The sequence below is a fragment of the Solanum pennellii genome, chromosome 9 (assembly GCF_001406875.1).
Source record: "Solanum pennellii chromosome 9, SPENNV200".
NCBI lineage: Eukaryota > Viridiplantae > Streptophyta > Magnoliopsida > Solanales > Solanaceae > Solanum > Solanum pennellii.
In genome coordinates, this window is record NC_028645.1 from 83624416 (window position 1) to 83638174 (window position 13759).

Consider the following 13759-nt stretch of genomic DNA (forward strand, 5'->3'; position numbering starts at 1 on the left):
TTAGCTTTTTTCTTTTTGTTATTCCAATTAGTAACCAAGCCTTAACAACTTTTAATTTGCTGAATAAAATCTCATGCATCACAAAATATACTCAATAGAATACAAAAATTACCAAAAATAAGGGAAAGCAAAATGCAGAACAACTTCAGTACTAAAGCAAGATGTAGATCAGCAGCTTACAAAGCTGCATCATCATCATCATCAGGAGTACTGCAATCTCTCCAGGTTTTACGCGATTTTTGGAAAGAAGAAGGTGTCTCCCCGATTGATAATCGGGGTGACACCATCCTTCACTTCCTTGCTGTTAATGGCAATGTGGCTGGTTTCGAAATTCTTGAACCTAATTTGAGTGTTAAAGATCTAGAAACTGGAAACAATAGTGGTGATACACCGTTGCACGAAGCTGCTAGATTTGGTAATGTTGAAATGTGTGACCGTCTCATCTAAAAATTTAAACTGTCAGAGAGAATACATTTATTTACTTAGTTACACGTGCGAACCTGATTCGTTTTTATCAGCCAAGCACGCTTGAGAAGACACGTGTATTTACTTAATTATGTTTTCAACGACAGGTAAAAAAGATATGGTGGAGAGGATTTTGAGAATTGAGAAGGACTTAGTTTATGTGCAAAACAATTTGGGAGAGACCCCACTTTATGTTGCAGCTGCAAGTGGGGAGAAAGATGTATTTACTATTTTGGCCAATTGTGATTTCAGTAAGCTCACAATGAAGAGGAATGATGGGAAAACTGTGCTTCATGCAACAGTATTCCATGATTGTTATGGTAAGGTTTACATTGGACTTACGGTGCTCGCATCAGGGCCCTGACTAATTCAGATTCATGCCATGTATGGTCAATTAAACGGGCAAGCGTTATCTCTTTATTTGTTTTTTGGCAATACAGTAATTTTTTTTTGTTTAATGTCATGCAGAACTAGCAATTTATATAGTGAATATGTATCCTGAACTTGTTAATGATCGCGATAATGATCGTATGACTGCTTTGGATATGTTGGCTACAAAAAGATTGTCATTCAGGAGTGGATCCAACTACTTATTTGCAGAAATAGGCAAAACACCATCTGTTCCTGTTCAAATGATTGAAACCATCATCTATTCTTGTAAGCTCTACTAATTAAAGTCGCGGAAACATGTCTGTCACATTTAAGTAACAGAATTTTACTCTCTTATGTGTTAGCAGGTATTTCACCGCGATATAAAGAATCAAAACTTAGTGATAACCAGACACAAGCTGGGACTAAGGTTGTCTGCGTTGAGAGGTTGCCGATTACCAAGTCTCTATTAGGTACCACTCACCATTACTTTACAAGTTGCACGTTCAATTGGTTGAAATGAATTTCTAGATTGTATGTTTATTTCTCTAGGTAATTCCTGGTTACAAGCTATTGATGAAGCAAAGCAAAAGCATATTCTTGCACTAATATTAGCAAAAATGTTGCTAGAAAAGTATGATTGGAGCTATAGTAGTACTGATCACATTGTGCCAAATCCACTAATACAAGCATCAAAACATAAAATTGATGAGTTAGTGGTGGAAATTTTGCAAAAATACCCTGAACTTGTGGAGACATTGGATGAAAAAAAGAGGAACATATTGCATATAGCAGCAGAACATAAAAACAGATTTTTGTTTGATTATTTGCTCAAAAAAGTGGCTAGTCAAAGCAGGATGTTGGCTGATATTGATGAAAATGGGAATACAATTTTGCATTATGCAGCACATGTTGGGACACCATTTTTTACATCAACTACAGAACATATTGAAAGTGTATGGTGTGTGATGTCTGTGTTTATGATGATGTGGGGAGTACTTTGGTTCAAGGTAAGTTTCTTCAACTTTTTCTTCTTTTTGAGTATCGGTTAGTATATGTTTTGAATAGGTCTGATTCATTAAGATCTTGAACGAAATCTTATTAAGAGAGGTTTCGTTGTGAAGTGACAGTTTACAATTAGTAGTTTAGTATATCCACTATCATTGCGATTCACCTCCACTATAAGTCACCACTATTCAGCCACCACATTAACTAGCACCATCGATGACTACCTACATCACCAGGCTACTGCTACCAAGTACCAACCATATTCACCACCAGCCACCACCACACAACCAGTGTCGATCACCTAAACTACCAACAAGCTCAACAACACAACGACTATTGTTGACAACTATCACCTATACTACGAACAATCACCACTACTATCGACCATTTCTCTGTCTTCATGAGTTACCACCATCAACTACCTTTACCTCTAGTATCCACCACCTGCTAGCATCATACAACCATCAACAAACTAAATAGTTTCATCAACAAACCATCAAAATGGGCTAAATCTAACTTGGCAAAAAGTCCTAAATTGACTTTAAATACTTACATTTGTTAATTTTCACTTGATGCAACTCCCAACAAATACACAATCAATCATGTTTTGCTAATTCCTTACTTTCATTTGTTCTTACAGTATATAAAATACAACATGCATCCGCGCCTTTGGGATGTTAAAAACTCAAAAGGCTTTAAAGCAGAAGAGATATTCGAGAAAAACCACTTACACGTACGAAAAGAAGCAGAGACAGCAGTTAGAAACCTTTCAAATTCTACACTAGTACTTTCTACACTCCTTTGTACCATCAACTTTGCCGCGATTTTCACAGTCCCCGGAGGTTTTGAAGAGAGAACTGGCCTACCTATTCTCCTAGACAAAGTTCAACAAGAACTATGGATGTTGATGTTTTACTTAGGTGCAGCACTTTTTAGTTCAGTATTCACTATGGGTACACTCTTATCATTTCTTCTTTGCAAATTTTATAGCACTGATTTCTACATTTCATTGCCTATAAAGATTATAATTGCTATTATTTCAATCTTTTATGCCACAGCATTTACAATAGTAGCCTGCCTTCAAGCACTTAACCTTGAGAATATATTCTTGAACAAAGATGTTTGGTGGCTTATTATAGCTGTTGTAGCTGTTGGCTTTATTATGACTCTTATTTATGTAGATTTGACATTTCCTGTCTTTGATTATATGTATTATTTGGTTTATTATTCATTCTTTGTATCCTATAAGAGAGGACGTATGTAAGTTGATCGAGTTTATTACTACATTATATACAAAATAGGAGTTAATTTCACGTGTGATCACTAAACTCTTCCATTGTAACAGTAAAGTCATACATAATCTAGAAAGTTGTAAATAAACGAGATCTTTCTTACCAGGTGATATGAAAGGAATGTATTGATGGATTCTTTTCGATGAATAGATCCAATCGCAAACTTCTAATATGTAATACAAAGGGTTCAAATAGGAAAGGATACTCGAAATCATAGAACTAAACCGAAAAAAACAATTGAAAAGGTGGAAAGAACAAAAAATAAATCCATTCTTCCACTAAATTCTTCTGTACAATACTATAACATTTTCCTCCCCTGTTGGCCATTTCTCTGATAAATTAAACAATATGATATATCATCAAGATATTGGAAGCTGATAAGACTAAATGTATCTGAATAAAATGATATAAAGAAAAGGACAAGGCTACCCCAGAATATGTACACACAAGAAATTATGATTCGTTTAAGAAATCTAATAGAGCAAACTTCACATGCAAACCTATCTTCCCACCTTCTGTAACAAGCTTAGCAGCAGTTACCAACCAATGTCCAGGAGTGTCGTATGGCCCTCGTGCAATCTCAGCCGTATCTACATACTTGAGCAGCTTTGTTGATCGAACTGGTACTGGAGGTCCGTCTGGATATACGCCCGAGTTAAGAGCAGCAGGAAGCTGCTTTGGTGCAGCATCTGTCTTTGTCCGCTGAGTGAAAGTAAAAGTTGTGCTGAGATTTGTTAAGAAACTTGACCTATGAGTACCCTCTGGTGTAGCTGCCCACTCTGTCTTTCGTATTGTGCAGTTAGGAAGATAGGTGAAAAGTAGACGCAGGTGAAGCACTGTCTTAGGCCACTTCCCTTTGCTGACAAGGTGTGCACCAGTTACCACGAAGACGCCACTCGTTTCGCCCTGCATCCAGCTTGGATCATGCTTAACTACAGATGAGCACACGTTGGAATATCTCGGCCATCTGACAGGATCTAAGAATTGGTCGCTAGATTCATAATCATCGGAGCCTCGCCATTGACATGGCTTGCATAAGGTTAGGTTATTAACAGACTTAGATGCCATAATGTTTGGTAAACTAGAAAGATGTTGTACATGTATGGCTAAGTGGTTGCATTTCTTCCCTTCTAAATACAAGCGCAAACCAATGACGGGTTTTTGACCACTTGTAACCTACATATAAGAAGAACATATCGATTAGGTGTCATCACGAACATCAATACTAGTGCGTTAGAAGCCATGGCCAGACCAATATCTCATTGGAATGAAGCACATATAGTTTCAACTTTTATTATTTTTGTAATAAAGCAGCGGTCCTTTTGCTAAGAAAGAAACACCAAAGAAGTACCTGGGTAGGTCTCACACAAAGCTTTGGGCCGAATAAACAGAACTGCAACGCAGGGCAAGATGCCACTTTTCTTTGATGGCTAAGAGGCAGCTCGCAGAACAATGGCGCCCACTGGCTAGGAACTTGAAACTCGAGGAAACACTGTAAATCCTCTAGAGCAGGCTTATCTGAGAATGAAACAAATCGCGGATAAAACTACCGTCGTCTTTCTTGAACAGAAAAATGAAGAAGAAAAATACGCTGATTTATGAAATATGCTAAATACTAGAACTTATTAAGAAAACAAGTTCCTCACATTCTTCTGTACGGATAATTATTTCTTGTAAAGGTAAGTAAATATGCGGAGGAGTTCAAGAGAATGTCAAAGAAAAATGATCACAAGACGAGAAAAAGAAACAGCCTCAGAATATATGCACTTTGTAAATTTCAATTGAACCATGTCAGAAGATAGCCTTGTTTTAGTCACAGTAAAATACTGCAGAGTAGATAAAGCCACAGTGAGTAGAACTACTAGTTTACAAATAAATGGTCAAGATGAAAAAAAAGGTGATAAACACTAGACCCTCATAAAGATATGATAGCCAAAAATGTATTCAGCTACATTAACATTCATTAATAAAAATTAGCCAAAGCAAATTCTTGAAATCTTTAAAATCTCTAATTTGGACTTGCATGACCAAATTTGATATTGTTGTAGGTTAATCTAATTTCGTCGGTTTTACATGTTGGAACACTATACAAATCCCTAAAACCTAATTAAAATAATATCTGCAACAGTATCGGAAACACGCTACTTATTTTATTTTATTTTTTGAAATAGGTAACTTTGTATTCACACGAAAGAGCTCATCAAGGAATTGATGAGGAGGAATTCACACAAACACGCTACTTATTTTTTTATATAAAAGAGAGGCAGCAATGCACCTTTTTATCTGATTATACACAATTAATGGATGGCAAATATGTTTCTCATCTATAGAAGACTATGAAATACTTACAGCGTAGATATAAATTTATTGCATGGCTGAGATAACCGCTTCCTGGTATTCCTGTTAAGAGCGAAGTAATCGGTACAAGTTTGAAGAGTATGCCATCAGGGTAAGCAGCCACAGTCTGAAGCCACTTCGAGTGGCTTTGTGCAAACACATCACCACCTCTTTTTGACCAAATTATAGTGAGACCCTGCTCCACATTATTCGTTAATAACTAATCATGTCTACCACTTCTTCCATTTCAGAACACAAAAATCAGAGAGTGACTTACATCCTTGCTTGATGTCTCTGTTATGCTAGTAAATTGCATGGTATGCGACTGCAACATGCGATTGAATACCTCGGGGACCTATAGATTTGAAATAAGAATCCATTCAGATATGATTGACCCCAGTTATGTGCATATATATCAGAACATACCCAAACATAAATCAAGTGCCTATTTAACTGAATGTAAAATGGAATAGCAAGGGTTCATATATTATAGACACTCCCAGCTTGTTTGGGACTGAGGCATCTTCATTGCTTAGCGAGTGTAAAATACCTTCTTTTTACCCTCTTTTGCCTTCCACTCAGGCAGAGGGCTTGCTTCATCAGAAAAGAGACAATCTCCGAGGTCATCCAAGTGTGCTTTTAGTTCAGCAGGAGGAACTGTTGAAGATGGTTTCTGCTTAACACAAAGTAGGTCCTGGCCTCCAACACCCATACCCACAATTATGTGTGTCCCATAAGCCTGAATAAATCTGCTTAGGATTGTCAAATTAGAAGTCATAAGAAATAAGACAACCATACGAAAACACAAATGCATCTCCAAACACTACCATACAGTCGCATAAACTCATTCACCAACAACAACATACCCCGTCTAATCTCACAAGTAGGGTGGGGCCTGGGGAGGGTAGAGAGTGTGCGCGGACTTTACCCCTACCTCGTAGAGGTAGAGAGGTTGTTTCCAATGGACCCTGATGTTGTAGGATTACACTAGGTATGTTGTTGTTAACTACTCTGAGACAAGTTAATCATGGAGTTTTGTCGATTTTGAAATGACGAACTGAAGATCCTTAAATTAATCAGTACAACAACAATAACACCTATGCTTCAAGAAAGTTGGGGTTGGCTATCCTTGAAGGCACCAGTACTTAATCCAAAAACTAAAAGGGATCCACAAATGCATCAGTTAACAGTCTCCTCAAAGGCATTCCGATGATATTTTAAGAAATTGTGCTTAGTCAGTTAGAACTAACAAACAGCTATTCATCCGATTAAGCAAAGAGAGTACAGAGTGGAATGGAGAAGCTACCTGGATAAGGATGCTGGATCCCAATGCGGTGGAACAGCTTTCTTCACTTGGTCATGGAGTACTAATGGGGATGCTGTCAGGTGCAAATAGTATAACGAGACAAAATAACCATCAAACGCGAGGTATTTAGCATCTGCTGAATCATTCAACCAGGCTCCACTTAAATCAAAAATGGCATTTAGATAGCCTGATGGAACCTTTCCATGTATTGATGATTTTTGATTTAGCAATGCTGACATCTGCAATGAATTTAGGGAAAATTTGGAGCTAATGAGACAGCCAATAACACGCTCGACAAAAATTACAACTCTAAAGATCACTTTGTCAATAATATATAAAAAGATATCTTTTTTAAAAAAAATAGACCAACCGAGAAAGTTCATCATATAAAATAGAATGAGAGGAGTGATCATTCTAAAACCTTGACAAAACTAATCAGTAAGATGTAACAACTTCACCTAATTTGTATTGGCCATCAAATAGAAATTACACCCCAAAAAGAGTTATGTAGTTACAACATGTTGGGAATTAAACACACAACACACACAAATAATCTAGAGAAAAGAGAAACGGAACACAAACGGGACACACAAGAATTTAACGTGGTTCGGTTTCCCTACTCCACGACTGTAACAGGAGGATTTTATTTCACTTGTGCTACTTTTTGGAATTACAAATACAAGGATCATATTTATAGGAAAACCAAATGGTTAACCTAGGGTTTCAGTAATGGGTCGGGCCGGCTCACAAGCCTCCACAAAGCCCAACAATCTCCCACTTGGAGGCTTGAAGAATTTCAACTGTCATCCACTTAGAACACTTGTATGTCTAGTAATCTTTTTCAACTCTCTCCTGCTACAGCGGCCTTCTCATCAGTCAACTGAAAGGCCCGTTGAAGCTCCCCGAAGCTTCAACACATCAGTCACGGCTGAAACTGCCCTTGACTCGTCCTCGGTCCCTACCGGCTCCCACTTGAGACACGAACTGCCGGATCCTAGAACTCCCTGAGAACAAACACTCTCCATACTCAGCAAGATATTTTCTGGAGACGTATCAACAGCTGGAATACTGGTTCTCTTGACCCACTGTCTTCTAGGAGCCTTGGCTGAAGCACGGCCGGTGCTCCCACTGCCACAAACGCCTCTGACTGGTCTTCCTGAACCTTTCCTTGCTCGTTCATCCTGAATCTGACCTGTGGCTCTGGGTTTCTTTCTTGCAAAGACAACCTTCTTCTGCCCACGAGATTCTGTGAACCGGACTTTGTTTTTCTTCTGAACTGGGACGGTCACTCCCTCAGACGGTAATCCGACAATATACAACGATCCTCTTTTTGTTCCACGAGCCATGACAAGATTGCCCCTCACGACCTTCCACTGCCCATTTCCGAACTTCACATGATGTCCCTGTTCATCCAACTGCCTAACAGAAATCAAACTTTTCGTCAAGCTTGGAACAACTCTGACATCCTTCAAGGTCCAGAAACCGACTGGCGTCTTCAGCACCATGTCACCCATGCCCGTAACATCAAGAGCTCTATCGTCTGCAAGCCTTACCTTTCCAAAGTCTCCAATAACCAGATTCTGCAATGCTTCACTGCTGTGGGTAGCGTGAAAAGAAGCACCAGAATCCATGACCCAGGAATCCACATTGCTCTCCGCGCAACAGATAAACAAATCCTCGTTGACGCTGTCTTCTGCAATGTTGACTTGTTTGTCTTTCTGGCATTGATTCCTGAAATGCCCCACCTCCTTGCAGTTCCAACATGTTACACCTGAGCCATCCCGAGCCTTTGACTGACTCCTTCTTCGGTTCCTGCTCCCACTACCTCTGTTATTTCCTCTGCCTCTGACGACGTTTAGCATATCACCTGATGATTCTCCAGAACTCCTTCTTCTGACATCCTCGCCAAGAACGAGATCACGAATCTTCTCAAAGGTGAATCCATTAGGTCCCACTGAACTGGCAACTGCTGTAACCGTTCCGGACCAACTGTCAGGCAATGATGATAACAGTAGTAAAGCTTGAACTTCATCATCGAACTTAATGCCAACTGACAAAAGTCTGGCTAAGATCGAATTCAATGAGTTGATGTGCTCGGTAACTGAACTGCCTTCCTTCATCTTTGTGTTCACCAACTCTCTAATCAGAAAAATTTTGTTTGCTGCAGATGGCTTCTCGTACATGTTAGACAAGGCTTCCAAGATGCCTTTCGCTGTCTTCTCCTTAAGAATGTTGAACGCAACATTCTTGGTCAACGAGAGTCGGATAACTGACATAGCTTTCCGATCCAAAACTGCCCACTCTGCATCAGACAATTTTCCTTGCTTGTCACCCAACACTACGTCCAAATCTTTCTGAACCAGCAAATCTTCAATCTGCATCTTCCACCAACTGAAATCTGTACCATCGAACTTCTCAATTCGGAACTTCCCATCTTCTGCCATCTCAAAGGACTTCGGCAATTCCCTTAACGGCGTCTACAGACAGCGGGCGGCGATTTGGACGATGCTCACGATCTGGACGCTCGCGGCTGGATCTGAGGCTCCTCGACGCGGCGGCCACTGGAACGGCGCGACGGACAGCACACGGACGACGGCTGTTCGCACCCTGCGCGGTTCTCCTAGCCGGCTGCTGCTTGAGGTTACCCACACGGTAACGGCGGCTACTCCTCCCTGCACACAGTTCTTCACACAAGAACCCTAGGTGACAATTTCTCACAGTTTGTGTTACAATGTTGTTGAAACCTCGCTCTGATACCAATTGTTGGGAATTAAACACACAACACACACAAATAATCTAGAGAAAAGAGAAACGGAACACAAACGGGACACACAAGAATTTAACGTGGTTCGGTTTCCCTACTCCACGACTGTAACAGGAGGATTTTATTTCACTTGTGCTACTTTTTGGAATTACAAATACAAGGATCATATTTATAGGAAAACCAAATGGTTAACCTAGGGTTTCAGTAATGGGTCGGGCCGGCTCACAAGCCTCCACAAAGCCCAACACAACAATACCCGCACCTCAATCCCAAACAAGTTGGAATTGATTATACTATGCTTTTTATAACAATCAATTCACAATGGTCATTAGAACAACTTCTACTACTATTTGTTTTTGACAATCGCATTGTCCTAAGCCAGCTTGAGCATACCTCAACTAACTCCTTGTAGTACCTTCCTCCTACCAACACAGATACCAGGTAACTCTTGCCACCAAGACTTGAAAACAGATGTAAAAGAACACCTAATGCCACTTCTCGTCTTTTACACGCTCTCTAAGTCAACTTTATGAGTGGTTAATTTCATCTTAATTAACCAGAACAAAATTCATAAAACTTGTCTAAAAATGTTAACTTTATCAAATACAAACACTAAACTTTAGAACTTCATCTAAAAATTTGATCTTTAACTAAAAATTCAGTTAAAACTACAAAATTCATTAACATACCAACTTCACGAATCTAAATTATACATATAATCAAACAACAAAAAAAATTAAACCAAGTAAAGAATCATTAAAAGGGAGGTTAAAAATGGAAACCTGATTAAATTCGAGAACATCAGACTTGAAACGAATGTGGTCCCCTTTATCACATCGGATATTTTCAGATACATCGGGAATTGTAACGCCGCCGGGGATGACGACGTTCCGTCTATTACTCTCATCCAAAATTACCAATCTACCCCCGTTTGGACATCTTTTTACGAACTTCAACCTGAAATCGCTAGCAAAATCAAACCCACAACCCAAAGCTTCCATAGCCTTAACTTCAATCCTCTTCCTCTCGAATTCTTCATCCATCAGCTCAAACACGTCGTAGTTTGAGCCTTTCTGGTTGGTTTTTTGAGCTGAAAAAAGGTACAAAAAATGGAAATTTTAAGAAATACCCATTTGAGAAAATGAGGGGTATAAGGTTTGGGGATATAGGTAGGGGGGTTTTGGTCAGAAGTAGATGACGGGAGAAGGAAAGTGAAAGAGAAAAGGTTTGACTTTTGACCAGATGTTTCGTCTGTAAATTGTTGACTCCATTAATCTTGTTATACTAAAAAGAAGGAAGGAAGAAGGAAAACACCATAACTAGAAAAATCTAAAAAAAATGAAAATTAAATTGTAGGTGAAAAAGGGTAAAAATGGAATTTCATTTTTAAAATGAAAATTGAAATTGAAAAATCTTTTTTTTCAAATTATTTTTTTAACGTGTCCGATATTTGTTTTAAATCTAGTTAGTTAATGTAAAATACATGTTGGTATAAGAGTTGATATTTGCACTTTTTGGTTCTTGTTTTAATTCCCTTAATAAAAAATCTATATGTGAGATCTTATGTAATATAATATAACAATTTATATTATCGAAGGGAGAAATATCATCTTAAAATTGAATATCAATTTAGAATTTTTGAAATATTAATTTAATTTTTTGTCAAAAAACTTAATTTGAAAAAGATATTATTTACCAAGATATTTCACGATTGAAATAGTGATATTTATGAGTTCTCAACAATTATTACCCAACATGAAGGTTACTCTAAATTGAAAAGTTGTTTCTTTTTAGAAATTTCAAAGTATTAAGAATAATGCAACATGATTAAGAGCATGAAATAGTTGACTCTTGCCAAATGCAGAAAGAAAAATTAATTTTTGGTTCAACTTCTTTGTTTTTTATTCAAAAATTAAATTTTCAGAATTAAGTAAACATATTACAAAAGTACTAAAAATCACATATGTATAATTAAAAAAAAATAAAAAAGGTGTAATGTAGTTTGAATATGTTAAATGAAGTAATCCATTAAGATATATTAATTAACTACTAGTTAACATCAAATTAAACAAAAAAACATTCCACACCTACTATAAGATACAATAATTAAAATAAAAATATTCAATGAACTTGGAGTTGGTAAACTAATTTACAGCTTCAAGCATAAGCATGCATACATGTAGTAGGATAATAATTAATATTAATAAAGTATGAATAGAAGATAATTTTACCTAAGTCAAACAGATTTCCAGATTTAAAATTTAAAATAATAATATTTAGATTATAGTGATCAATAAATTTCAAATATTAGATAATAAATGATGATATAGCTTTAGTAACACAATCTATCAAACTTAAATTGATATAGCTTTAATATATAAACTCCAAAATATATACTCATTATTAAAACCAATAATTTTAAAGATCGTTGAACCCTAAACTAATATTTTAATGTAATTAAAATTTTGAATTCATCTCAATATCTCGACAGATAATTATAGAATTTTCAAGAATTTACATGGCAAATAGTAGTGACGTGGGACCCAGAAAGTGGCTGGTGAAGTGTTGACTGTTTGTTGGTGAGTCAGCAATCTCCAACTTTGATTTGATTACTCATTTCATTTCATTTATTTTATTTTATTTATTATTCTTTCCAAATCTCACCTGCTTTCTGGTTTCACTCCAATTAATTAATTAATTAATTTAAATATTATCTTTAATTGAGATATGGATCACTCCATCTATTTTTTTTTTTTTAAAAAATAACCATATCATCTTTGTCTAGTTCAACTATGAATCAATGAAGATTATATTCTAAGAATATTTTCTATGATAACATGTTGGTTACTATTCTAAGTTTTGGAGATATCTGACTTTTATTAAACAAAAAAAAGGGGTATAATAGTATTTTTTTTATAAAATAATGTTTTTAGTAAGAGCCAGCTCAGCAACATGAAATTTGTTGTGATTTTCTCTATATCTACCCCTTGTGATTTATGAAGATATAATAAGGTAGGTGCTTGCAAGTTTCGTGATGACATTTCTAACTTGAGAATAATTATATACAATTTATATACTACATTAGATTAAATCAATATATATATATATATATATACATATATATATATATATATATATAAATTAGTTGTGCGATATGATAAAACAACAAAGAAAGAAAAAAAGGAGAATGCAAATTAAATGTGAATAGTATTTACTGATGAGCATTATGTAAAATAGTCAGATTATTTGGTATCGCTACTAAATGAGACGAGAAACACGAGATTGTACATGAGCTAGATCTAAGATTTAGGCAGGAAAAGAAAAGCAATCTCTATAAAAGAGAAAAGTGAATAGTCTCTACGATAACAAACTCTTCCACCTTTATTAAACAAATTAAAATTTTGAACAATATACCTATTATCACGAGATAGATCTAGAGGTTAATCATAAGATCTCGACATTCCATAGAGTGTGGTAAGAATTAAGAAAGATGAGATTTAGCTTTTAAATTATATCCTAAACAAGAAAATTCAATTCGAACGCTCTAAAAATATCTCAGTAAATTACAAATACATATGAAATGATTAAATGGAAAAAAAACTCATCTAAAATTAACATACTTACAATGAGAAAAACTTGAAGATCACCTCCTCAATCTGCCAAAAGCCTCCCTAATCGAAGATATCACACATAATAATAAGAGTATTTAAATAAGAAAAATTCATTGAGCATTTATTACTTAACAGATAGAGTCAATGAGAGAAGAACATTGACTAATGAGTTGTAATGACTTTATTAATGAATTAATTAATTATGGATTAAAGTTTAATTAAATTGAATTCTCCATTCATACAATTGGTTATGATGTTGAGATAAATTTGTCATTAACAATTCTAGGTTTACTATTTAATAAATAATTATAATCTCTGACCATTATTTATCATCCCTTTCTTATCTGTAAAATTTTTATTTTGATGAAAATAAATAAAAAGTGGTAAGTTAACGAAAATGCAAAAGTTCATAAGCATATATTGGAAAATTTAGGAGTCATTTGGTAGGTGTATATCAAAGAGATATGATATTATAATCTCGATATTATTATTATTATTATTATTATTATTTCCACATAAGTAATAAGTTGATTATGCGGAAAAGTTGTATATTAGTTACGTTTATGATGAGAGGATATGATTTGAGAATGCATCTATTAGCACTACA

At 36.0% G+C, this 13759-nt stretch overlaps 2 protein-coding genes across 3 annotated transcripts; one reads left to right on the forward strand and one right to left on the reverse strand.

Annotated features, from left to right (window-relative positions):
- Positions 1–3248, forward strand: LOC107030529. 2 transcript variants are annotated; one of them, XM_027911858.1, is made up of 7 exons: positions 1–415; positions 573–785; positions 934–1122; positions 1203–1307; positions 1387–1844; positions 2483–2795; positions 2901–3248. In XM_027911858.1, the coding sequence occupies exons 1-7, from the start codon at positions 133–135 to the stop codon at positions 3104–3106; spliced, it is 1767 nt and encodes a 588-aa protein (XP_027767659.1). In that variant the 5' UTR covers positions 1–132; the 3' UTR covers positions 3107–3248. The 2 variants fall into 2 exon arrangements, with proteins under 2 accessions (XP_027767659.1, XP_015087285.1); XM_015231799.2 differs by having other exon boundaries at positions 2483–3248.
- A 132-nt stretch (positions 3249–3380) lies between these two features.
- LOC107030521 (MACPF domain-containing protein At4g24290-like) lies at positions 3381–13227 on the reverse strand. Its single transcript, XM_015231792.2, has 8 exons — positions 13166–13227; positions 10324–10631; positions 6778–7016; positions 6022–6220; positions 5749–5826; positions 5484–5667; positions 4486–4652; positions 3381–4310 (listed from the first exon to the last, which is right to left on the reverse strand). Exons 2-8 carry the CDS (start codon positions 10582–10584, stop codon positions 3588–3590), a joined length of 1851 nt encoding a protein of 616 aa, XP_015087278.1. The 5' UTR covers positions 10585–10631; positions 13166–13227; the 3' UTR covers positions 3381–3587.
- Positions 13228–13759: the final 532 nt, after the last annotated feature.

Coding starts and splice junctions, on each gene's coding strand:
- LOC107030529 (XM_015231799.2), top strand. CDS start 133: ATGCAGAACAACTTCAGTACTAAAGCAAGATGTAGATCAGCAGCTTAC. Junction 416..572: donor GCACGAAGCTGCTAGATTTG/GTAATGTTGAAA, acceptor TTTCAACGACAG/GTAAAAAAGATATGGTGGAG. Junction 1,845..2,482: donor GGGGAGTACTTTGGTTCAAG/GTAAGTTTCTTC, acceptor TTGTTCTTACAG/TATATAAAATACAACATGCA.
- LOC107030521 (XM_015231792.2), bottom strand. CDS start 10,584: ATGGATGAAGAATTCGAGAGGAAGAGGATTGAAGTTAAGGCTATGGAA. Junction 7,017..10,323: donor ATGTTCTCGAATTTAATCAG/GTTTCCATTTTT, acceptor AATTCATTGCAG/ATGTCAGCATTGCTAAATCA. Junction 5,827..6,021: donor CAAAAGAGGGTAAAAAGAAG/GTATTTTACACT, acceptor TCAAATCTATAG/GTCCCCGAGGTATTCAATCG.